This window comes from Mercenaria mercenaria, chromosome 3 (assembly GCF_021730395.1).
Source record: "Mercenaria mercenaria strain notata chromosome 3, MADL_Memer_1, whole genome shotgun sequence".
Taxonomy (NCBI): domain Eukaryota; kingdom Metazoa; phylum Mollusca; class Bivalvia; order Venerida; family Veneridae; genus Mercenaria; species Mercenaria mercenaria.
In genome coordinates this window covers 85,682,723-85,707,548 of record NC_069363.1, presented here as the reverse complement: position 1 = coordinate 85,707,548, position 24,826 = coordinate 85,682,723, and the positions used below count along the sequence as shown (strand labels likewise).

The following is a 24,826-nucleotide window of genomic DNA, read 5'->3' as shown; positions in this document are numbered from 1 at the left end:
CCAGTCAAAACAAATGAAACTTGGGATACATTGTACTTTAAAACGTAACATAATAAGCTTAATTTGATTATAAACTTAGTATGATCAATTCTGTATTTTGGCTTCAGAAAGACGGAAAACAAACCAAAATCAGAAGCACAAAGTATAGAACTTCATTATACACCTATATAAATGCTGGGAAAAGGAGAGACAGAACAACAAATTGCGTACCGTTCTCTGTTGAATTGTAAGTGTGCCCGGACTTCTTTCACCAAAATTCATTAATCATAACATAATAGTTGTATAAATAGTTCAAGCAAAAATATAAATAAAATAAATCAAATAAATGAAAATTTTCCGTCACAACCATTCTAAAATAAAATTGCAAACTACTGATGATGACATTTAGTTCTTAATCATTTTAAACCCGTGCAATAAATCTCATATGTAAACGAAGCGCGGAAATTCGACGTGCTTAAACAAGAATGCCATCGTGACGTTTCAAAATGTGTCCAGTTTAAACTATCACTTCTAACGTTACAGTGTGGTTTTATTTGTATAAACATTATCATTGCAACAATAGATTTCGCAGATTCAAGGATATTGTCAATTCATGGACAATTTTTGTTTTTATTTTACATAAATCAATCATACTTTCCTCTATCAGATGCCAAAAAAAAAAGAATTTAAAATTTTTAATTGAAAACATTTATTTGATGAATTTGCAGTATAAACAGTAAATATTTGACATGTGTATACAATAACACCTTTCTGAAAAGCACGACCAGGCTATGCAGTTAGTCCTGGTATTTCTTGACCATTAAATTAGCATCTCAATAATTACTAATTAATATAATGTGGTCATCCATGACCCCAGAGAGAGCCTTAATGCAAGTTTTTATGCTTTTATGTGGGGATTTTCTTCAGGTATTCTGGTTTTGACTGGCTATCTTGGTCAACAGGCCTAACTATTTGTAAATCAGTGTTTATAATCCTCAAAGTTATAGAAATCTCCATTTCACCAAATAATTATTACAACAGAGTTCCCGGTGTTATAAACTACAGAAAGCTTTCACTAAATTTTACTACAGATTGTCCAAAGATTTAAAGAAATTAAATATAATACCAACCTTAAAACACTTTTAAAACTTGGTCCTACTACACACCCGGTATACTATGTAGATGTAGTTTATAACCTTCGAAAAATTAAACACAATGCTTATTTTAATCAAATATTTGTAAAGTGTGTTAATCAAAAGATGATATAATGCGAAAATCGTTAAGCGCACTGCATGTTTGGTGATTGACCCCTTTACAGTTAATCGATACGCTTTCCTATTTGATGGTACGATGACTAATAAAGTGTAAGACTCCGTGATGCTTTTCTCCAATTAAATCCTACATATAAAGGTAGGCTATTGGTGCTCTGACTTCAGACAAGTTGTGTAATAGATTGACCCTAGATTTTATGTTTTACTTGATATGATCTGGTATTTTGTCACTAATGTTAGAGCCTTTCTCTGTGGGGAGTGATTTTATTTACATTGTCTTGTCTAACTTGTTAAAAATATGGCAAGTGCGAGGTTGGCATGCCCTAAACCCGTTTAAACCCCCAGTTTCCTTTATATAAGTTACTGGCCGTTCCAAGGCGCTTTCAACTTGTTTTCTGTCCGTCGCGTATTTCGTGTTGCGTATGTTGTCTTGTTTGTTGTTGGCGTTTCTTTCCTCTTTCTCCTCACTACCCTCCCGTCCTTTCCCTTTGCATTTGCACTCCATCTCCTTCTAATATGAGCAAGTTATCGTGCCCACTATAATTTTGGCCGCCGGCCGTCCTTAGTTGTTTTTTCCTGCGTGTGTGTGTGTGTGTCTTTGGAGGTGCCCCACAGTGTTGTTTTATCTTATTTGTCTGTTTGTATCTGCGTATGTTAGTTGTGAGTGAGTGTGTGTTCCCAACACCCGACCCCTTTTTTCTACCCCTTACCCCACTCCCCTTTTTTCTGTATTTTGCATATAGTTAAAATGTACTTGTTGGATTTTTGAAGCAGCTCGTCTACAATATTTTTCCTTCACAGCTTCTTTTTGTTGTGGACCTACTTTGCGATGCATGGCTCTGAGGCTGTGTTTGGGTGCTCTGTGCTTCCGGGAAATCTACCCTTACCTTTTTTCTTTTATAATGTTCAAACTGTCGACCTATTAATACATGGAATTGTATGAGGAGGAGGAGGAGTAAGCATATATATATATATATATGTGAGATATTAAAGAAAAAACATCAACAAAATGCCTTTCAAACACACTGGATCCCGGAAGGATACAAGAACATAAAGATAAAATTATAGAGTATGAGAAAAAATATATGTTCAAACAGTGTAAAACGTTTAATTATAAACCCGAGCGCTTTCGGCTTTTTAAAAAAAAGCCTTTTTCAAGGGTAGCATAAATCAAAACAACACAGCAACGGCGTAAATACCGCCTGTATAGTTCGATATATAAATGCTCAATGAACATATCGATCAACAGAATGAGTGATAAATAAAAAATAGCGGTTTTATAAAAATAGAGCGTTTTTGATTGGTTCCCTGTATTTTTCCTGAGGATTTCGTTCATTGGTTTTGTGTTTAACGCCGTTTTCAACAGAGAAGGTAGCGGAAAAAGAAAATCTATGTTGTGGTCGATGTTAATTAAAAACTATGTCCGATTGCCTGAAGTGATTAAATATCTGCTAAAATGAACTACTAGTATCTGTGTTTTTAATCTTACTGGGGAAAAAATGCTTCAGCAGTTTAATCTAGTCTCCCTTATTGATGCCTATAGGTTGTAAGGTGTTGAGACGGCGGATCCAGTAGGTTTCTCTTTCCTTTCTTTGCTTATCCGCCCATCTGTCATTAAATTCAATGCAACATAGTAGGATATTCGCAAAGGTGTGACCCTCCATGTTAAAATGTTCAGCTACCGGCGACCGGTTGAATTTGCGTGTTTTCCAGTCAGATCTGTGGAGATTCATTTGCTTTGCTAGCGTCTGTTTTGTTTCCCCGACATATTTTTTGTTGCACTTCCTGCATGTCATAAGGTATATGGCATTTTCTGTTTTGCAGTTAGCCATCCCCTTAACCGAAGATTTGCGTCCATTGGAGGAAAGGAATGTACTGGTGCTTGGCATGGTAGTGCATGTTTGGCATCTTGGGGCACCACAAGGACCTGACTGGCCTGAACTGGTTGTGTCTGTAGCCGACTTGACTTTGGCCCGAACTAGAATGTCTCGCAGACTTTTAGGCCTTCTGTATGCGATGAGGGGTTTCTCAGGGAACATACGACTGAGCCTCTGTGATGACGCAATTGTAGGCCAGTGTCTGTCTACAGTTGCACGTATGTTTGGCAGATTTGGATGGTACGTGACCACAAAAGGTGTGCGTTTGCTTGATTAAGTTGTTTTGTGTTTGTATTGTAGCAGTTCTTCCCTTGAGAATGCAAGTGCTTTTTTCGGTAGCAGCGAGAACGCAGTCTGAGGAATAGCCTCTTTTCAGGAGGTGTTTTGATAGCTCCTCTGTTCTTTCTTGATACGTTTCTGTGTCTGAGCATATACGGCAGATTCGCAGTGCCTGACTATAGGGAATGTTTTGGCAACAGTGTTTAGGATGACAGCTTGTGGTGAGAAGATACTGGTGGGTGTCGGTAGGTTCTGAATACAGGTCAACAACAATTTTGTTATCTTTAAGCTTTGACACTGTGTCAAGAAACACGTGTCTTTCATTTGAAACCTCACTGGTGAACTTTATAGATGGGTGAAAGTTGTTTGCATGGTCAAGGAATGTTTGAAGAGATTCCCGGCCATGAGTCCGTTGCATATCCACATCGTCTATAAAGCGTAACCATAGATGCTTCAATGTGACCGTCGAGAGTAATTGCCTCTCAAGACGGCCCATGAATATGTTTGCGTATGAAGGTGCCATTTTTGTTCCCATCGCTGTACCTTGAATTTGAAGGTAATGCTTGTCATTGAACACAAAATTGTTGCATTTAAGAACCAGCGTGAGCAATTCCACTAGCATTCCAGTAGGAGGGATCTTAACACTTCTGTTGGTCCATACTTCTTTACATGCAGCAATACCGTCCTCATATATATAACATTTTCGCCTTTTTCTCAGAACAGAAATTCAATTCAATTCCTTTATTTATAAAAGGAATTGCATAAAAATGGCACCTGTTTCTTTGAAGGGTGTTCTATAAAAGTGTATGGTAATTTTTGTTATAAATTAACCCATTCTTAAATAATAACACTTTTTATTCAGTAAGGAAAGCATCGGAGACACAAAAATTGACTGATTTCTGTGTAACACTTTTTTCTGAAAATTTAGAGAACGTTTCTGATACACTTTGGTAGTTTATGGGACTCTCACATGGCACACAACAGTTTGGCTCATTTGAAGTACGGATGAGAAAGTTGATCATGCTATATTAACTGCTATATAAACCCTATTATATAAATGAAACTGCATGTAGTCGAAAGTACAAAGGTGTGTGCATTCACTCAGTAAATGTGGCCGTGGTCACTGAGAGGTATATAATACATGTGTGAATATTTTCAACAAGTGTTTTCCACTCACTACATGATACAAAATCTTAGTAAAATATTCTTTTCAAAATACTTTTCTACTGAATAATATGTAAAATGTTTAATGCACTTACTGTTCTTGAAATACATACAAAAGGACAAAATTAATGGTCAACCGCTTCACAAATGAAAGATATTAAGTAAACGGTAGCATCCTCATATCGAAGATATATGGGATATCAGATGATTTCAAAAACAGTTTATGAAAATGTTGGTAATGAAAGAACACAGCAAGTGATACGACAAAAACATACATGACTTGCTCCGTGAGGCTACATCTAACTTCTACCGACAGCAATCAGAGCATTGTACAGCTACAGCTGGACTAAATAATTAATCATATAAAGCAAAGAAATCCTGTTTACGTACAATGTTTACGTTAAAGAAAGCATTACATACAATGACATTGTATTTTAGTTTGTGCAGTTGAGCAATTTGTTTTCTTTATATGAACTTGTTACTTCAATTGCTACTGATGTAATGGGTTTTTAGTGTTAACTGAATTATTCAAACATTTAACCGGTCAGAAGCCACCAAGACACGTTTGTCGAACTGACTTGGTCTGTATTAGGTAAAGAATGGAGAAACTTTAATGTTTCTGCAGGAAATGCTGACATGTAAAAGAAAAAAATAATACATTCATGTCTTCCAATTCATTAAATGCAGATCCTAGCATTGTATTATTTTATTCAACTCATTTAATAATTCAATATGAGTAGACACTCATGTAATATCCTCTATACATTTTATTGATTTTTTTCCGATCTAATTTTTATTTTGCCCTTTAAAAAGAAAGATAAAATTGTATTAATGTATGATGTACAATATAATTCAAAGATACAGCTAGATTACATATCAAATCCAAAGCTTAGACTACAGTTATACATTGACAGCCGAAACTAAGTATTGACTTCCGAGAGCACTAATGTCTATTTGTAACAAACATATTACGTGAAGTGCTCTTGTTGCATACATATGTTCCTTGCTAACTTCATAGTTTTGTTATATTTATGCGTGTGTTGACACGACTGTTAGTATTCGTATAAATAAAGTTAATATAATGTGTCAATTGCCTGATGATAATATATGACTGAGTACTGCCTTGCAAATTATGATGCAATTAAATAATCATATGAACAGTATGAATGTATATAATTGTGAAGATAAATTATATATTGTTGTCTACTTAATGATATATGTTAAAGCAAACGTCGATAATTTTATATAGTAACAGACGTGTTAAATAATTGTAAGATAAGGCAGAAATACATTCTAAATTCACATTTACTTCAAGGTTGAACACGAAGGGGATATAGCTCAGTGGTAGAGCATTCGACTGCAGATCGAGAGGTCCCCGGTTCGAACCCGGGTGTCCCCTTAAATTTTGTTATTTCTTTGTAACACACTTACCATATAAACAGTTACGATAATACGTATATGTGTACAGTTACAACACAAAAAGATTACCATAACTGCATATTAGGCTTTTAAAAGCATGATCAACGAGGTCAAGTCCGCCGTCTTATCAGTAAAATTATCCTCTTTGAAAACGCCTGACTGGGCGATATCGATTTTTTATCTGGTTGAAATTTTCAAGTAGAAACAAAGAAGGAATTTTTTTTTGAACAAATATTGTTTTCATTAGAATGAACGCGCAATATTTATTATCCTATTGAAGTGTTTGTCATTCTTTTCTCTTTACAAAGATATAAAAATTATTTACACCTCGTATTTGTAACTTTTCTCAAAGCGGTATACTGAAATGTATTCGTAGCGCTTTCTTTTGACATGTTTTATCTACTAAAATAATCTGTAAATTGTATGTGAAGTCAAGGTTTTGGACGCAGACTAGCCAGTCATAACTAATGATTATAATTACAAGTAAAAAGTCCATCAGTATGCACTTGGCGGGTTTAGTTTGTTAACAAGCATCTATATTTTATTGATTTAAACTGTAGCAGTCAAATGCAAAACATAGCTATGATTTAAAGTCTGATAATGTTAAGAACAATATGAAAAAGACAGTTCACAAGCAATGATTATTATAACATAATGTATAAATAGACTGGTAAAGAAAGTGAAGATGAAGCTCGGTGGCAGAACAATTTTACTGCAGTGTTCTGGTTTCTTTTGCTCTTTGATTAATCCTTATCATGCTGAACACGATTGTTTCTACCATGCGTATCCGTGCAGTGTGATCATGTCCTGCACTGTTGGCCACTCAGTCAGTATCTTTTTGTATGTACCTCTTTTAACAGTTAATGGTACTGTCCAAACTGAACGACTGACACGTTTATTTTGGAAATTCAGCAGGGCAAGAGTTAAAACGAAATACAATTTTATAAATTTATCTACAGAGGTACATCATGTACAACATAATTCAAAATATTTACATAAACTACATATTTTCTACGAAAAGAGAAGAACACGTTCATTTTCGAATAGAAAAAGATTGGCGTAACGATATCAAGGATGGCCCTTTCCGTGAGACTGGGCGATCTGACGTCATTTGAAAAATGGAGAAAATGGTGTCAGTCGAAAACTTCTATCATCATTTTACTCCAAAATTTCAAAAAAAGAATTTCTAAAACTATTTTTTCTGACGTTAAAGATCAAACTATTTTAAACAAAAACGAAGAATTGTAGTTTTATTAGAGAACGAATTACAATTGAACACGGTCGCGCGTTTGTGCCTGTTATATTTCGTTCTTTGAAATATCGATATCCTGAAATATATTTTGAGTTTCTGGTTCTCACGGAAAACAAACCACATATTTTGTAGCATGCCACTGTAAAAATGTAAATGTAAGAATTGAATGCTATATTGTTTGTGTTTATACTGGTATAAACCACACTGGGATTTCTTGAAATTCTTCCAAGAATCCCTACCGCGATTCAATGATTTCCAAGCAGTCCCAACGTGGTTTATGCCCGTATAAACGCACAAAATAGCACTTACTTCTTAAATGAAACAAATTTTGTATGATATACATTGACAAGCGAAACTAAAACTGGAAGTCAGATCGTGCTTTTATGACTGTTTGTAACTTAACACATACTGCTAAGTGCTGTATTATTTCGAAAACTCATTTTTTTATTTATCCGTTTAGTGACCAGACTGTTAGTATGCATTTACACGAATTTCAAATTGCTTGAAAACAACGTCATAATGTCTGCTTCTTTACACATATTGAGGTAAAAATTGTGCAATACAATGTATTTATCAAAACAATTCATACCATAATATACAAATGTATGCGGTTTATGAAAATTTCACTGTGTTAAGTACGTCATATTATTTAGTGTCTGAATGTGACTATCGTTAAAGCAAGTGTTATTAACTTTATATATGGCAACAGATGGGTCTGATTATTTTACGATAAGGTTGAGATAGATTGTGAACAAACAAAATACTACAAATATAAATAGCGAGGGGATATAGCTCAGTGGTAGAGCATTCGACTGCAGATCGAGAGGTCCCCGGTTCGAACCCGGGTGTCCCCTTAAATTTTGTTTTTCTTTGTTAAGAAAAGAACCGTTTAAAATATATGATATAATAAGTTACGTTTTATATATTTCAAAAGAATCAAATAGAAATTTGCACAATATAGTGTATACGTTTATGTAGGATACATATACAGGTTACCATGTTTGCATATTAGGATTTTGAAAGATATACCTTGTATTTTTAACCTTTTAAGCGGCATCCTAAACCCAATGTAGAAATGTCTTTGTGACGCTTTCATTTTTGATTTTTCAAATAATAAATTTATCTGTAAATTGTACTTGTACATACGGGTTTGGCTTGTCTTATCTACTGGTGATAACACACTCCAAGGACACGGTTTAAAGTTGATCAGAAATGACCTGATGGGTTTAGTGTGTTAAACACGTCTTTTTATATTTTCTAGTCATTTGGGATCATGGAGTACATTCATTCTTACTATAATATAATTCCTCTTAAATCGGTGCTAGGGGACGTTAGGTAATTGCATATTTCATTACCTGTCATAAAAAGACTTAATGAAACCGAGTTTGCTATCTTGTTGCATGGTTAAGTTCTATGCTTAACTATCGCGACAGCAGTCGTTACGTGCCGCGCGGCTGCTACAAAATGTCTCCAGTCTTGTTATATTTTCTACTCCTTTGGGAACTTGGGAACATGCTGGGTATTCATTCTTATTGTAACAGAATTCCACTTAAGCCGGTGCTAGGGGCGTGAAAGGTGTTGCACATTTCATTACCTCTCATGAACAGTTTTAATCAAACCGAGTCTGCAATTATGTCCCTTGCTTGCATTCTGTGCTTCCAAAGGATCTTTTCACACCAACAAGGGTATTATTCCTTTTATCTTTCAGAACTACCATATCCCTTGAGCGAAAACGACGGAACAATAACCTTCAATAATACGACGTTAAATTGTGTACTGTAGTACATATAATTAGTTTCTAAGCATTTGTCACTAATTTGATATGGCAACAGATGTATTTGATTATTATAAGATAAAGTAGAAATGTATTGTTAATAAACAGTATATGACCAATAACAAGGGGATATAGCTCAGTGGTAGCATTCGACTGCAGATCGAGAGGTCCCCGGTTCGAACCCGGGTGTCCCCTTATTTTTTTTTCTTTGAACAAACCCAACCTTCCTGCTCAGCGGTGAATGTAAGTTAACTGATTCTGTTGCTTTCAAAAAGACAAATTTCTTATATGTACAAATGATGAAATACTTGGTTCTAAAATGTGTTTATAATATTATGGACAGATGAAATTACAGTTAGTGGTCTACATACTACAAAAACGTATTTGAAAGCATTGATGTCAATCTTTTATGTAAGGTTATCAAACGGTAAAGGTGTAGTTGCGACTTTTTTCAACTTGTGTCTTCCACCTTATGAAAAGCACATAGATCTTTGTAGCAAATTCTTTTCAGAATCGATACTATAAAAACCATAAGAAAATTGTTTTTGGTACACTCTTCCAGGACACATAAAATGTCCACAAGGTGACATGCGATAAGTTTTAAAAAATTAAACTAATACATGTACATAATTATAAAATTAGCTTCCCTCTAGCATTCTGATTTTCGCTATTACTACATCGGATAACTTCTTATTTAAATCAGAAAGAAGTCACTTACAATGGTTTATTTAAGTCAAAATATGTTATCAATCTCAGAAAACAGTTTGTGTTACAATATGCATAATACATTACACTGATCAAGTTTGAATGAAATCTAGAGTTTGTTGCGCATGTTACAGAACGAATAGCCTACACGTGAGCTTCAAAGATATACATTTTTTCCATTATGTTCTTGTAAAATGGTTAAAGTACTGGATAAATAGCATAGTTTTTGCATTTGGGCATTTTAATAACCTTTTAGACCGATCTTTAACTGTATTTTGAACGTTAAATATAACTCAGAAAAAGACCTTGTCGTTCAAGCATATTATATAATAAATATGTAATACAAACTGGATGATGTAAAAACAACCATTTTAATTAGGATTTCTGATCTGTCACAAACCAAAAGAACCTTTCGTCCAGAATAGCTAGAGAAACTGCAACATACGTGTTAAAGCCATACACAGTCAAAGTCACAAGAAATGTGTAAGGTTTTCAACGTTAATTAAAATCTTTAAATCCATCACAAACATGATAATCAAATAGCAAGAGAAATGACAACATTTGTTTAACAATCAACGATATTCTAAGCAACAATAAACGTGTAAGGTTTTCAGCGTCAACTAGAATCTTTGATCAATCATAAACCTAATAACAATTTTGTTAGAATAGACAACATTCGTTTCATGCGTGCAGTCACTGATAGTCGAAGAAAAATAACGTGCAAGGTTTTCAACGATAATTTGGATCTTAAATCCGCCATAAACCAAGTAATCATAAGAGAAAAGCCAACATGTTTTTGTAATATTTCAACACACTACATAGCAACAGTCACAGTAAAGGTGTAAGGTTTTCAACAACACAAAAAATATGGAGATGAAATTAATTCATGAACTGTTTATGAATATTTACAATCTTGATGATTGTCTGCCGTGTATCTTGAATATAAGATATAAATGTATATAATATATATATAATGTATGTATATATTTATTCATGTTTATATCTATTCATAAATATTTACCATTTCAGTGTTTTAACATATGAGAAACATTATGTTACTTGAAACATGTACTAGTATTTCATTCTCATACAGTCACTAATGTCTTTCTAGTTTATGAAAATAAATAACAAAACTGACAGAAAAGATGCAATAATTAAGAATGTGAAGATGCCATATGTATGTTCTCGTCATCTGACTGAAATGCAATGCATATTATTCCGCATTATTTATGATATTGAAGATTAAACGTATATAATTTAACATGATTAGTTTTGTCAGAACGTTCAGGATTCGCTTAGCTGTTACGAATTTACGTATATGGCATAAAACGATACATAAATGACACTAAATGAATTGATTTTATTTGTTTGTTTGTTTGTGTTGGGTTTAACGCCGTTTTTCAACAGTATTTCAGTTATGTAACGGCGGGCAGTTAACCTAACCAGTGTTCCTGGATTCTGTACCAGTACAAACCTGTTCACCGCAAGTAACTGCCCACTTCCCCACATGAATCAGAGGTGGAAGACGAATGATTTCAGACGCAATGTCTTTTATCAAATCGTCACGGAGAACATACGCCTCACTCAGGGCTCGAACTCACGACCCCGAGATCCGTAGATCTGCGCTCTCCCCATTGAGCTACGCGGGTGGGCCTAGATGAATTGAAGTTATATTCAAGTGAATACATGTTTAGATCTTAAAGGCAATCACGCTATTATGAAAAACATACAGCCTATCAGTTATGTTCAGTTTATTCAAACACCATAAGAAAAGTGTATAAATGACTAAAACGAAAATTTATTGTAAAAATGATGTCATCCCATTGTGCGCAACATAATATAACTTGAAAATGAAACTATGATACAAACTAAACCCAAAGCTAAGACTATTGTACATTTGACAGCAAAATATAAGATACTCATAGTATTATGTGTCGTTAGAAGTGCTTTTGTGGCATATATGTATTATCTTTTAAATTCATTTTCCATATTCGTCCTTTTGTAACAAAACTGTTAGTAGGCTATTTATAATACTTCACTTAAATTAAGTCTGACAAAAATCATAAATTTGACTTCTTAATAAACCATGATGTAAACGTTGTGCAATTCAATGCTTTATTAAAACAATTCATGTGATAAATATGACTGTCTATGTAACAGCGTAGATTATATTATATTATGTAAAATATTTAACTGCAGTGTTGATTGTGGTTAAAGTAAATATCAGTGATAAGGTAGAAATAGTTTCCTATTGAATAAAACAATACAATTGTGAAGGGGATATAGCTCAGTGGTAGAGCATTCGACTGCAGATCGAGAGGTCCCCGGTTCGAACCCGGGTGTCCCCTTAAATTTTGTTTTTCTTTTGAACGGAACAACTCAACAAAATACGTTATATGCAGTTACGTTTAAATGTTAGATACGCAAGTGTTGTCATAATTTAAGAGCTTTTCTAATGTTTCTTTTTAATCTCCATAATTATGAAAACCTTGAAGCTTTACAAAAGCGTGTATTACTTTTAAATATAAAACAGACATGAAACTAGTCGTTTAAACGGCAGTCAACATTGGGTTATTGAACATAATAATGTGCGGTTGAGCCTAATTTAAACCTGAGTCCTCTACCAATGTGGCTATATTATGTTGTGGCATTTTTTATTCTGAAAGAGTAGCAGTAAAATTGTGTAAATTGCACTCCGAAACATTAGTCAATTTATAAACACACATGATTTTATATTTTAGGGACACAATTTAGGTCCTTCACAAAACCCCTGATGCGTTGAAGGAGTATCTGTATGAAGTCAAAGTAACCCAAATCACCACTCTACCATACATTATTGGTGGTCAATTTTAAAATTCAAAAGGTGTCAATCTGAAATGTTTAGTTGAAAACAAATGTACTCCATACTAATATATGTTTACATCCAGTAAAGGATTCTAGGTAAGGTATAGATCACGCTTCTCTGTACAATCGTAAAATTGTACTTGATAACAATATGTTGAAAAACTCTTAAAAAGTCTGCATCATTCATACAGCAGTAGATGTTACAGTAACTAGAAAAAAGGAAAAATAACACAAAAGGAAATGAACTTCCACAGGAGTATGTTCATTTGAATTAATCCATTGAATGTGATACGTATATAAAATATTTATGTCATTACTGTAGGAGGTATAATATTACAATATATGATATTCTAAAAAAAATATGGATGCCGTAATGAATCTGATATGAACATATTGATATCGAGATAACATAAAGCAGGAATACAAGTAAAGCACAATTCATAAGGAGATATAGCTCAGCGGTAGAGCATTCGACTGCAGATCGAGAGGTCCCCAGTTTAAACCCGGGTGTCCCCTTAATGTTTTTTTCTCTTACGTTCCAAATAAGTTATAAACAGCTACGTTTATACATAACGAAAACTTTGTTAACTTTAAGGTTAAGATGATTTCTTTTCATCAGAGCCTTCTTAATGGCCTTGAACTTTACAAAAGCGGGTATAAGTTTACCAACGTAGATTTAAGATATAAAACATTTTGGAAAGTAGTCGTCTGCACGATACAAAAGGTAAGAACTGGGCTATTTTCAAGAATAGACAACATTCGTTTAATGCATATAGTAAAGCATAGTTATAGCAACAATAAACGTGCAATGTTTTCAACGTTAATCTGGATCTTAGATCCGCCACAAACCTTTCATCCCTTTTTATCAAACAGCAAGAGAAAAGACAACAGTTTCTGCAACATTCCACCACATAGCAATAGTCACAATAAAGTGTGTATGGTTTTCAACATTACAAAAATATGGAGATGAAATTAATTCCGGAACTGTTTATGTATATATACAATCGTGGCGATTGTCATATAAGATGATAGATATATAGATTATATATGATGCATGTATATATTTATTCAAGTATATATCTATTCATAAATATTTACCATTTCAGTGTTGTAATATATGAGAAACATTATGTTATTTGAAACATGCATTTAATTAGTGACAAATGTGCTTCAAGTTTGAAAATGGAAAAAATCACAGAAAAGATGCAATAATTAAGTATGTGAAGATTCTATGTGTGTTTTCTCGTCATGTGACTGTTTGTTTGTTTTGGGTTTAACGCCGTTTTTCAACAGCATTTCAGTCATGTAACGGCGGTCAGTTTCCTGGATTCTATACCAGTACAAACCTGTTCTCCGCAAATAACTGCCAACTTCCCCACATGAATCAGATTTGGAGGACTAATGATTTCAGACACAATGTCGTTTATCAAATAGTCACGGAGAACATACGCCCCGCCCGACGATCGAACTCACGACCCCGCGATCCGTAGACCGATGCTCTACCTACTGAGCTAAGCAGGCGGGCTTATTCATGTGACTGAAATACCATGCATATAATTCCCCATTATTAATGATGATAATGAAGTTTAAACTGATTAAGTTTCACAACAAGGTCATGGTCCGATTAAGCAGTAACAAAATTACGTACACGACATAAAAACGATGCATAAATGAAACTAGCTTAAATCATGAGAAATTTGAATTTATATTCAAGCGATTAATACAATACATGTTTAGATCCAAATGGCAATAACCCATTATTGAAAAACACGTAACCCATTAGTATCTATTATGTTTTACTCAAATTAAGCCTAACAAAAATATCATATTGTTTACTTCTTTATAAACCATGATGTAAACGTTGTGCAATTCAATGATTTATTAAAACAATTGTGTGATAAAAAATTTTGTAGTTTATACTATAGTTAACTGCAGCGTATTGTCAGTGTTAAGGTTTAGGAGTATATCACCAAACACAGAAATATTCTATAAACGAACAACATCGTTACCAATCTTTTAACTGACCATTACATGTTCTGCCGTACTGTCCCGTACTTAAAATATTCTGAAAAAGTTGTCCCCCTTTGAAAATGAATGCCATTTGTAAAAATATAAAAATAAACAATTGCTGAAAACTGTGTTCCACCTAGATATGTGAAATTTCAACACTCGCACGCTATTTTCAAATGCATCAAAACGAACATGTGTAACAGTTCCTTGAAAATGGTGAGTTTTTGAAGGCGTTTGACTGTCCGGAAGTGGGGCCCCTTTAGGCAGTCATTTTCCGGAATTCAATGTTTAAATCAGTATACTGACACTTGTTTTGCAGAGTAATATATACGCTATCATTTTAAAACTACAAAACATGTGTCAGTATACTGATATAAACATTGAATTCCGGAAAAGGACTGCCTAAAGGGGTCCATCTTCCGGACAGTCAAACGCCTTTAAAAACTCACCATTTTCAAAGAACTGTTACACAAGTTCGTTTTAGTGCATTTGCAATAGCGTGCGAGTGTTGAAATTTCACATAACTAGGTGGAACACAGTTTTCAGCAATTGTTTATTTTTATTTCTTTACAAATGGCATTCATTTTCAAAGGGGGACAACTTTTTCAGAATATTTTAAGTACAGGACAGTACGATAGAACATGTAATGGTCAGTTAAATTATTGGTAACGATGTTGTTCGTTTATCAAAAATTTCTGTGTTTTGGTGGTATACCCCTAAACCTTAAAGTAGAAATAGTGTGCTAATAAACAAAATAATTTTAATTGTGATGGGGATATAGCTCAGTGGTAGAGCATTCGACTGCAGCTCGAGAGGTCCCCGATTCGAACCCGGGTGTCCCCTTGCATTTTGTTTTTTCTATTGAACAGAAAAACCTGACCAAAGTTAAGTTTAAATGTTAGATACGCAAGTGTTTTCGTGATTTAAAGGTTTTATATAAGTTTTTTTAATCTTTATACGTAAACCACATTGAAGCTTTAGAAAAACGTGCGTAACTTTAAAATAAAGATTAATCATGAAACTAGTCGTTTACATGATACTTAACATTTGGGTTAATGAACATAATAATGTGCGTTTGAGCCTACTTTTAACCCGAGGCCTCTATCTATGTTGCTTTGTGATATAGTACCACCACTCAAAATTTGTAAATTGCACTCTGAAACATTGTCTAGTCAATATATACATACTGATGATTTTGTATTTTAGGTTTCTTTGGGCGAAAGAATATATATCAAAATTTGGTTTACATTCAGTGAAGTAAAGATCACGCTTCTTTGTACAATCTTAAAATCGGTTTTTGGAAAAAAAAAATGTAACACAGATTATTAAATAGCTTTTGCGTAAGAAATGATCCATATTAAAGTAAGAATGAGTCAATTTAAAAGTTACATGTCTTAAAGCACATGATCAGTTTTGCCAGAATGACAATAACTCGCAATGCAGTTTTGGGACACAGTCATAAATAATGCAAGTTTTTTTTTTTGTACAGAGTTTCATTATTTTGTTATCATGAATGCATATACTTTTATATGCAAGTGTGAATATTGTTGACAAAACTAGATAGGATAAACATTCTTAAACTGTCCTTTTCTTATTAGGAGAATTACACACTGGTATTACATTGTATACACTGGTATTGTTTACATTGCTAAAATGACAGAGAGACAAACATATAATTTTTAAGCGATTAAAACATTTTAGAACTAAAGAACGATGACTTATGCAAATATGTTGAAAAGGTCTTATCAAGTTTGCATCATTAAAACAGCAATCGATTTTACAGGTAAAAATAACACAAAGGAAAATGAACTTCCATAGAAAAATGTTAATTTGAAATAACCCATTGAATATGATGTATGCCGCACGTCACTACTGTAGTTAGTATAGTTTTACATGTGACAATATATGAATAATGGTTATTTTTAGAAATAATATATTACATCAGGGGCCGTATTCATAAAGCATCTTAAATATAAGAATAAGAAATTTATTATATACTTAAAAAATTTATTTTACTTAAGTATATTTGTTTTTCATAAAACAATTTAGTAAGTAATTCTTGGCTTTTATTGTGGACGAAAACATTTAAAAAACAGCATTAATTTCAGACAGATACAACATGCACAATTATGTTTAAAGTGCTTTTATCTGAAAAAAACAAAACAAAAAAAAAACAACAACACTTTAATCGTACTCACGACGCTATTTTGTTTACTGACTTAAGTCATTTCTTACCTATCTTAAGTTTAAGCTGTTTTATGAATAGGACTTAAGTTTTTTCTTAGACTTAAGCTGAAATCACCACAAACTTAAGTAAAATCTTAAACTTAAGTCAAAACTTATACTTAAGATGTTTTATGAATACGGCCTCAGATTTAAATAAGCATTTAGGTATTACACCAGATTTAGATAGGTACATGTATTTAGGTAGAAATAATTGTTTATTAAATGTAGGATCAAGGGGATATAGCTCAGTGGTAGAGCAATCGATTGCAAGTCGACAGGCCCCCGGTTCGAATCCGGGTGTCCCCTTTAATTATGTTTTTTTTTTACATCAATAGATTAACAGCTCATAATAAATGATACTAAGATGCATTTAAATGAAAGATATAACTGAAATATTGTTGAAAAACGGCGTAAACCCAAAACAAACAAACAAATGTTAAACTTAACTTTTTCTTCAAAATGATATATTTTCTACTAGGACATTTAAAACCTGGAACAATACCCCGTACACATTTACAAGAAACTTTAGTTACGTATTTTATAGATATTATTGTCAATATCAAGTTATTATTAGGCAAGATATTTAAGTTATTTATCAATGTGTTGTAACCCAGGAAATCTTTACAGTCTTTCGGTTATATAGATTCTAAAAGTATATAAATGTATCAAAAGAGGTACACTGTACGCATAAAAATAACAAATGTAACTAGTTTGCACTATAAAGATGTGTATGTTGTACATTGGTAATATTATTTCTTTTCAAAATACATATATTTTATGTTCATCAGTTTGTTATCAAAGCTGTTAGTACTCGCACAGTTTACCCAATAATAAAGGCCGTTCACAACGCTTGTTACCTTCAATGCATATATTGTTGCTCTCATATACTGCTGAACTCATACCGTTGACCCCTTATATATCATTGTACTATATAAACTAGAACCAATTGTATTAATCTTATTTGACATGTCTGATATGAAGGTGTTTATTATAAGGTAGAAAATTATCTAACAAAACACATTACATTAGGATGTAAGTCAGAGGAAGAGAATTCAACTGGATATCCCTTCAATTCAAACACACCAACCAGTAAAATTAAGTCATTCTCGTTTACCTCTTTAAAATGCAGAATGCATAAATATTTCTTGACATTCAAGGAACCCCAATCCTTTTCTACCGCAACCTTAAAAACGAAACTTTTACCTCAAGAAAATTTATTCAAGCACTCAGTTCATTTATAACGTATCAGACATTATCCCTCTACTACAATATGTCAGAAAGTGCTTCATTTGTGAAGTTTCCTTTTCAATATTCATTTTTATTAAGATATTTATCCGTCGTAGTAAAACAATAATTGTTACTGATTATTATTATATCATATCTAATTCTTTAAATATATACTAAAGACAAATGTGAGTATGTATAATCGTGTAGACAAGATATTGAAAAAAGTATATTGGAGAATATATTGGATGCTGTGATAAATCGGATACATACTTATTGAGATAAAATAAGGCAGAAATATATCATAAATACAAGTTGTATAATTATAATTCATAAGGGGATATAGGTCAGTGGTAGAACATTCGACTGCATATCGAGAGATGCCCGGTTCGAACCCGAGTGTCCCCTTAAATGTTTGTTGCTTTTTCTTTACGTTCCAAATAAGTTATAACCAGCTACGTTTTAAACACAAGATATAAACCTAATATGATGATTGTAAGAACAAGTTTCAAGTTTGTTTTATTCACAGCAAATCGGCAATATTCTTGCCTTTGGCCATTAACAATATAATACAATGTGAAAAATGACAAATACATGTATTTGTTGTATATACAGACATTATAGTGGACACACAATATTTATACAAATAACAAAATTAGGAAACAGTTGTAATAACAAGGGTATCGATACGGAACTTCATTGCATCTCTCTCTGCAGTTCTAAACAATATATTCTTATTATTTGTTGACATAATTGTTGAAAATTTGTTTAATGACGGCCATGACATTGGCCCAAGATATCAATTGCGTATACCAGTGTATCTATTACAACACAAAAGAAAATGATATTCTGACTCTATAGATCTTTGATTACAAAGTTTACATAAACAATTTTCTTTATGAGTACCATTATATCTCCCAAATTCAATTTCAAGAGAATGAGAACAAAGTCTAAAACAAGTAAGTTCTTTACGTAATTTATCGTTTGTTATAAGGTCTAGGTATTTTTCATAACAAAATGTCGATTTAAATTTTCTATAATAGTCAAGTTTTGGCATATCAGAAATAGAAGCATACCAGTTTTGAATAAACTGATCCCTTAATTGTCTTTTAAATAAAGATATGTAGTTTACCCTGGGGTTGATGTCTGTTAAGACCTAAGAAAATCCTATATTATCAATAATTGATTTTATACATCTACTCCAAGACTTGGGATTGGGGCTATCATAATTGTCAACATATAGTGAGTGTATAGGAGAGCCTGTATTCTTATGGATTTTTAACCAAAATTTAAGTGCTCTTTCTTTACATAAAACTGACAAAGGAAACCTACCAAGTTCTCCATATAACGCATAGTTTGGTGTCTGTTTTCTTACTCCTAAAATGTATTTACAAAATCTCATATGTAGCTTATCAATTTCTTTAAGGTTGTATACACCCCATATTTCTGCTCCATATAATAGAATTGGAATAAGAACAAGGATGAATGTCCAACAGGGAAAACCATGTTCTAAAAACGCAGCCTCACCAAACGTAAACCGAGGACCAACACACAAACTCACACAAAGAAAACGCACAAGGACAAACGAACAAATAAAGGAACACGGTTGAGACGCTCCAATCCCACTAAGTAACAAACAAATATCCACTCTATGTATTATAAATGGAGAATGAGAGTATTCATGACAATTGTTTGCATATGGACATAGGACTAGTTGAGTATACAAGGTACATTTAAACCCCAAAAAGTCATAGCTCCTGACCAGTAATAGGATGTAAAATATATGCATGACAATATATGTATGTCCACTTGATTTATATCGCTTAACTTACGTTGTTCGATAATGTTAAAAGAAAATGTCATAGTTGAGTATACAAGGTACATTTAAACCCCAAAAGGGCCATAGCTCCTGATAGGATGTAAAATATATGCATGCCGATATAGAGATACTCTTTTATTACAGTGACATGTGTATGGCATCGATGTATACATATAAAATAATGCAAATTGTCAACACCCGGCCCAACGGGCCTATATGTCACCTTTCATAAATATTTAACAATATTTCACGGATACACACACTAAAAGAATACAATAGTGAAGATGGACATTTTAAATTTAAAGTGCTTAAATAATTGTTAAGCTATTTCGTTATTCATATATATTTGATATAATAATGTAATGATATCAGTTAAAGAATGCATGGTATAAATGTTGTTGTTTGTATGTCTTTACATATGATTTACACAAAAATATTTAAGTATTTAGATTTAGTAACATGATATCATGCTATATCATCTTCTTAATATATAAAATAATAAACAAGGCAACATAAACAAGAATATGTAAATGCATTGCATAATTCTGTTCACTGAAATGTAATGTATCAAAACAAGTGCGTTGTGCTAATATTACAGAATGAGCCTTATGTATAAATCAAGGTAACAGGAAATCTACTTATATAGCACGCTTTTTCTCATCATGAAAGCTCTTACAACAAATGTTGCGCTTTTTCTTGAGTAATTATTTATTAAATATTTAAATTTATCACCATGGTTAATATAATCTACACTTGTTATAATATCCCTAAACAAAACTCTTCTGATGGCATCATATAACGGACATACTAGAAAGAAATGTCTCTCATCTCCAACTTCACCACTGTTACATATTACATATAGTCTTTCATTTGCGGGTTCTCCGACATATCGACCAGTATCTACTCTTAGTGGAAGTATTCCACACCTGAATTGTGCGAACATAGATCTCTCGTGTCTTTTTAAGCCCAATTAAAGGTAATTTTCACATCTAAATTCAGTTTTAAATGTTATGTTTGTTTTTAATTTCGAAACGTTTTCACAATCTTGCGCTCAAATGGAGGAAAAGTACTCGGTTATTAATATATGTATGTCTACTTAATGTATATCGCTTAACTAACGTTGTCCGATAATGTTAAAAGAAAATGTCATTAACCCGACGTTGCATCATAATCGTAATAGATAATGTCATAAACCCAAAGGATTAATATTATTAAACGATGTTTTTGCTAAAATAAATAAATAAATACTAGATATGTAGATGCCAAGGTTATAGATGTCAGTTAGAGCATCTCAGTGGTAGAGCATTCAGCTGCAGATCGACAGGTTCTCGGATCCAACCCGGGTGTCTCATTACATACTATTTTGTCTTTGTAAAACTGCTCAAAATAATTGTGACACAGAAATTATTTTTTTGTTGACTGTATTATTCTTACTTCTAATGATATAATTTTATTGGACTTTTTATCAAGAATATAAATAATAAACAAATGTAAGCAAATGTGTTTAAAGAGGTCAATTCAAAATTGAAACTAGACTACCGATCAGACCAAAAGATGAGACTATTGTACTTTGACAGCCGAAACGAAATAGATACATTGTGCAGTATATGTGCCGTGAAGTGCTTTTTGGCATGTATTATTTTTTTTATTCATTTTTCTTATCCGTCCTTTTGTAACAAATGGTTTAAACGTCGCACTGACAAAGGCGACATTCAAGTTTTGATGGAGGAAGTGGAGGAATTCTCCTTTTGTAGCAGGACTTTTAGTATTTACAAATATCACAGTGTTTACTTCTTTATAAACCATGATGTAAACGTTTAAAAGTCCATTGATTTATTAAAACAATTCATGTGATAAATATTATTGTATAAAACAGCGTAGATTATACTACGTAAATAGTTAAGTGCAGTGTATAATATTGATTGTGGTAAAGGAAAATATCAGCGATAAAGTAGAAATAGCTTCCTTATAAGCAAAATCTAATAAATGTAAAGGGGATATAGCTCAGTGGTAGAGCATTCGACTGCAGATCGAGAGGTCCCCGGTTCGAACCCGGGTGTCCCCTTAAATTTTGTATTTCTTATGAATAGAACAATCTGACCAAATAAGTTATAACAAGTAATGTTTAAATGTTAGATACCCAATTGTTTTCATAATTGAGGGGTTTTTAAGTTTTGTTTTTCACCTTCATATAAAATCCTTGAAGCTTTACAAAAGTGTGTAAAACTTTAAATGAAATATTAAACGGGACCTGAAACTAGTCGTCTACATGATACTTAACATTGGGTTATGGAAAATAATAATGTGCGTTTGAGCCTATTTTTAACCCAAGTCCCCTGCCTATTCGGCTATTTTATTTCGTGACATTTTTTGCATGTTTTTGTATCAAAATTTTTAGGGACACAAGTTAGGTCCTTTCCAAAACCCCAGATGCGTTGAAAACAAAATTGTAGGAAAGATAATTATATCGCTTTCGCGTAAGAAATGATCCGTATTAAAAGTGAAAGTTTATTTTCGAAATCTTTAACCTCATGATCAGTTTTGCCAGAATGACAATAACTCGCAACGCAGTTTTAATAACCAGAGTTTCATGATTATACTTTTTATATACATGTGAAGAATTATTGTCACGAGCAAGATAGGATCAACTCCTTTTTAATTGTCCTGTTCTTACTGGGAGAAGTACACACTGCCATTTTACACTGGTAATATTCAAATAGCTAAATTGACAAGAGAGCCAAGTATACAATTGTTATACAATATGTATGTCAATACAGTAGGTAGTATAGAAATATATGAATAATGATTATTTTTAGAAATATTGTATTACATCACATTTATATAGATATATAAAATAGAAATATGTTTTAAATGCAAGAGCAAGGGGATATAGCTCAGTGGTAGAGCATTCGATTGCAATTCGACAGGCCCCCGGTTCAAATGCGGGTGTCCCCTAAATTTCTCTTATTTTTACGTTAATAGATTAACAGTTCTTAATAAGTGATTAAATGAAAGATATAACTTAATGGCGTTAAAACCATAGCTTTCTCTTAAGAATGATATATTTTCTACTGTGACTTTTAAAAACTGGAACAATACCTCTTAAAATTATATAACAAAACACGTCAGTAATATATTTTATAGATAGTATTGTCAATATTAAGCTATCAATAGGCAAGTCATTAAGTGCATAAGGGACATTTTATTTTCAAAATGTCATATATTTCTGATATTTACTAGTTTGAAATCTTGGGAAATATTGGAGAATAAAAGTATATTGGAGAATATATTGGATGGCGTGGCAACTTATTGATATAATTATTAAGATAAAATAGGAAAGAACTATATTCTAAATGCAAGTACTATTATAAGAGAAAAGGGGATATAGCTCAGTGGTAGAGCATTCGACTGCAGATCGAGAGGTCCCCGGTTCGAACCCGGGTGTCCCCTTAAATTTTATTGTTTCTTTCTTATGTTCAGAAGAAGTTATAACCAGTTCAGTTACGTTTAAACATAAGATACGAAAGTGTTTTGATAATTTTAAGGTTAGCGTGATTTCTTTTCTTTTGAACCATCGTAAAGGCCCTGAAACTTTACAAAAGCCCATATAACTTTACCAACACATGTTTGAAATATAAAACAGTTATAAAATTATTCGTCTGCATGATACAAAAGTTTAACTTGGGTTATTTAACAAGTTTCAGGTTTTCAGTATATTGATAAAGTCAAGGCCCGTTAAGGGCATCTGATATCCTCATCATAAACAGCAACAAACTAATAAAAAACGGCAAAATGATGGTATAATATTTTTACAGTTTTAAAGTTTACATGTTCTAAACATTTCTTTCTTTCTCAATTGATAATTTGTGATTAATGTATCTAAATTTACAAAAAGTATTAGCCAATGACAAAATATTGAAATACTTTTCAAAATCAAAATCTTCTTTATAGATATGATAATTGAAATATTTACTACATTTATTTAGTGTATTTTTCCAGCTTTGAACAAAGTTGTCTTTAAGCCTGGAGTTAACAATATCTTTGAACTATTTTCGTGACAAAACTTGTTGATCTAACCAAAAATGTGACAAACCAAAATCCAATGTGTTCTTAACATACCAAATCCAATCTAAATCCACATTTGCACGTGTATATAGCATAAAAATGCTTTATACAACATATTACATATCTGATCATATTTAGCATAAAGAACTTTACACAAGTAAGTAAGAATACGACTATTAATTTGCAGTGACAAAAGCGTAATACCAAGATCGCCATAAATCATAACATTTTGCGTGTGTTTACGTCTATCTTTAGCCTTAATCCTCACCTTATGTAGTAAAATGATGTTTGTAAAATTTTGTGGACATAATTTTAATTCCTTAACAAGAAACTACTATCATAAAGGGAAAAACTCCCTGTTGGATTCTGACCTCTACGTGTGACTTTGATCTTTGATCTACGGTTCTTGGGCTTATGCATGACACGTCGTCATGTTGTGGGGAACAGTTATGCCAAGTAATATTACAATCTTTGGAAGGATAGCTGACAAGAAAAAAGCCCTTTTGACCTTTGACATCCAAGTTTGACCTTGACCTTTGTGTTAGGGGTCTGGATCTTGCGTATGACACATCGTCTCATTATGGGAAAAATTTGTAAAAAGTAATATATAATTCCCTTGATTGATGACAAAATTACAGACTGGACACGAATTCGGGACGAACGAACAAACCGACAGATGAACGAACATTGCAATTACTATATGCCTCCCCCGATGTTTGACACAAAAAAACTTATGCTTTACAGTGCATAAAATAATTTTAGTATTACTGATTAATATTAATATGATCAATCGACAATTAATACAGGGCATTATAAATGTTCAAATTCAAAATCAAAAGTTGTCAAACTGAGTAGGCTGTAAAATGTGCGCCCGCCCAATATTTGCTTAGGAGAAATTGTTTCTAGATCAAGTTCTCA

The 24,826-nt window shown here is 32.7% G+C and overlaps 1 protein-coding gene and 10 non-coding genes across 18 annotated transcripts in view; 10 read left to right on the top strand and 1 right to left on the bottom strand.

Moving 5' to 3' along the window:
* LOC123524192 (band 4.1-like protein 1) overlaps positions 1-24,826 on the bottom strand; it is a 239,220-nt gene that overhangs the window by 173,061 nt on the left and 41,333 nt on the right. For 7 of the 8 annotated variants that reach the window (XM_053539111.1, XM_053539116.1, XM_053539114.1 and 4 more), the window contains exon 1: positions 23,963-24,018. The exons of the other annotated variant lie outside the window; for it this stretch is intronic. In XM_053539111.1, the coding sequence (XP_053395086.1) occupies positions 23,963-24,003 (41 nt within the window). In that variant the 5' untranslated portion in view covers positions 24,004-24,018. Of the gene's footprint in view, positions 1-23,962; positions 24,019-24,826 lie in introns of those variants that run through there. 8 annotated transcript variants of the gene reach the window in all.
* On the top strand, positions 5,898-5,969 carry Trnac-gca (transfer RNA cysteine (anticodon GCA)). The gene has a single exon. It is a non-coding gene; the product is annotated as a tRNA-Cys (tRNA).
* Trnac-gca (transfer RNA cysteine (anticodon GCA)) lies at positions 8,024-8,095 on the top strand. The gene has a single exon. It is a non-coding gene; the product is annotated as a tRNA-Cys (tRNA).
* Trnac-gca (transfer RNA cysteine (anticodon GCA)) lies at positions 9,141-9,210 on the top strand. Its single transcript has one exon. It is a non-coding gene; the product is annotated as a tRNA-Cys (tRNA).
* On the top strand, positions 11,997-12,068 carry Trnac-gca (transfer RNA cysteine (anticodon GCA)). Its single transcript has one exon. It is a non-coding gene; the product is annotated as a tRNA-Cys (tRNA).
* On the top strand, positions 13,009-13,080 carry Trnac-gca (transfer RNA cysteine (anticodon GCA)). Its single transcript has one exon. It is a non-coding gene; the product is annotated as a tRNA-Cys (tRNA).
* Trnac-gca (transfer RNA cysteine (anticodon GCA)) lies at positions 15,346-15,417 on the top strand. Its single transcript has one exon. It is a non-coding gene; the product is annotated as a tRNA-Cys (tRNA).
* On the top strand, positions 17,035-17,106 carry Trnac-gca (transfer RNA cysteine (anticodon GCA)). Its single transcript has one exon. It is a non-coding gene; the product is annotated as a tRNA-Cys (tRNA).
* Positions 21,837-21,908, top strand: Trnac-gca (transfer RNA cysteine (anticodon GCA)). Its single transcript has one exon. It is a non-coding gene; the product is annotated as a tRNA-Cys (tRNA).
* Positions 22,727-22,798, top strand: Trnac-gca (transfer RNA cysteine (anticodon GCA)). Its single transcript has one exon. It is a non-coding gene; the product is annotated as a tRNA-Cys (tRNA).
* On the top strand, positions 23,222-23,293 carry Trnac-gca (transfer RNA cysteine (anticodon GCA)). The gene has a single exon. It is a non-coding gene; the product is annotated as a tRNA-Cys (tRNA).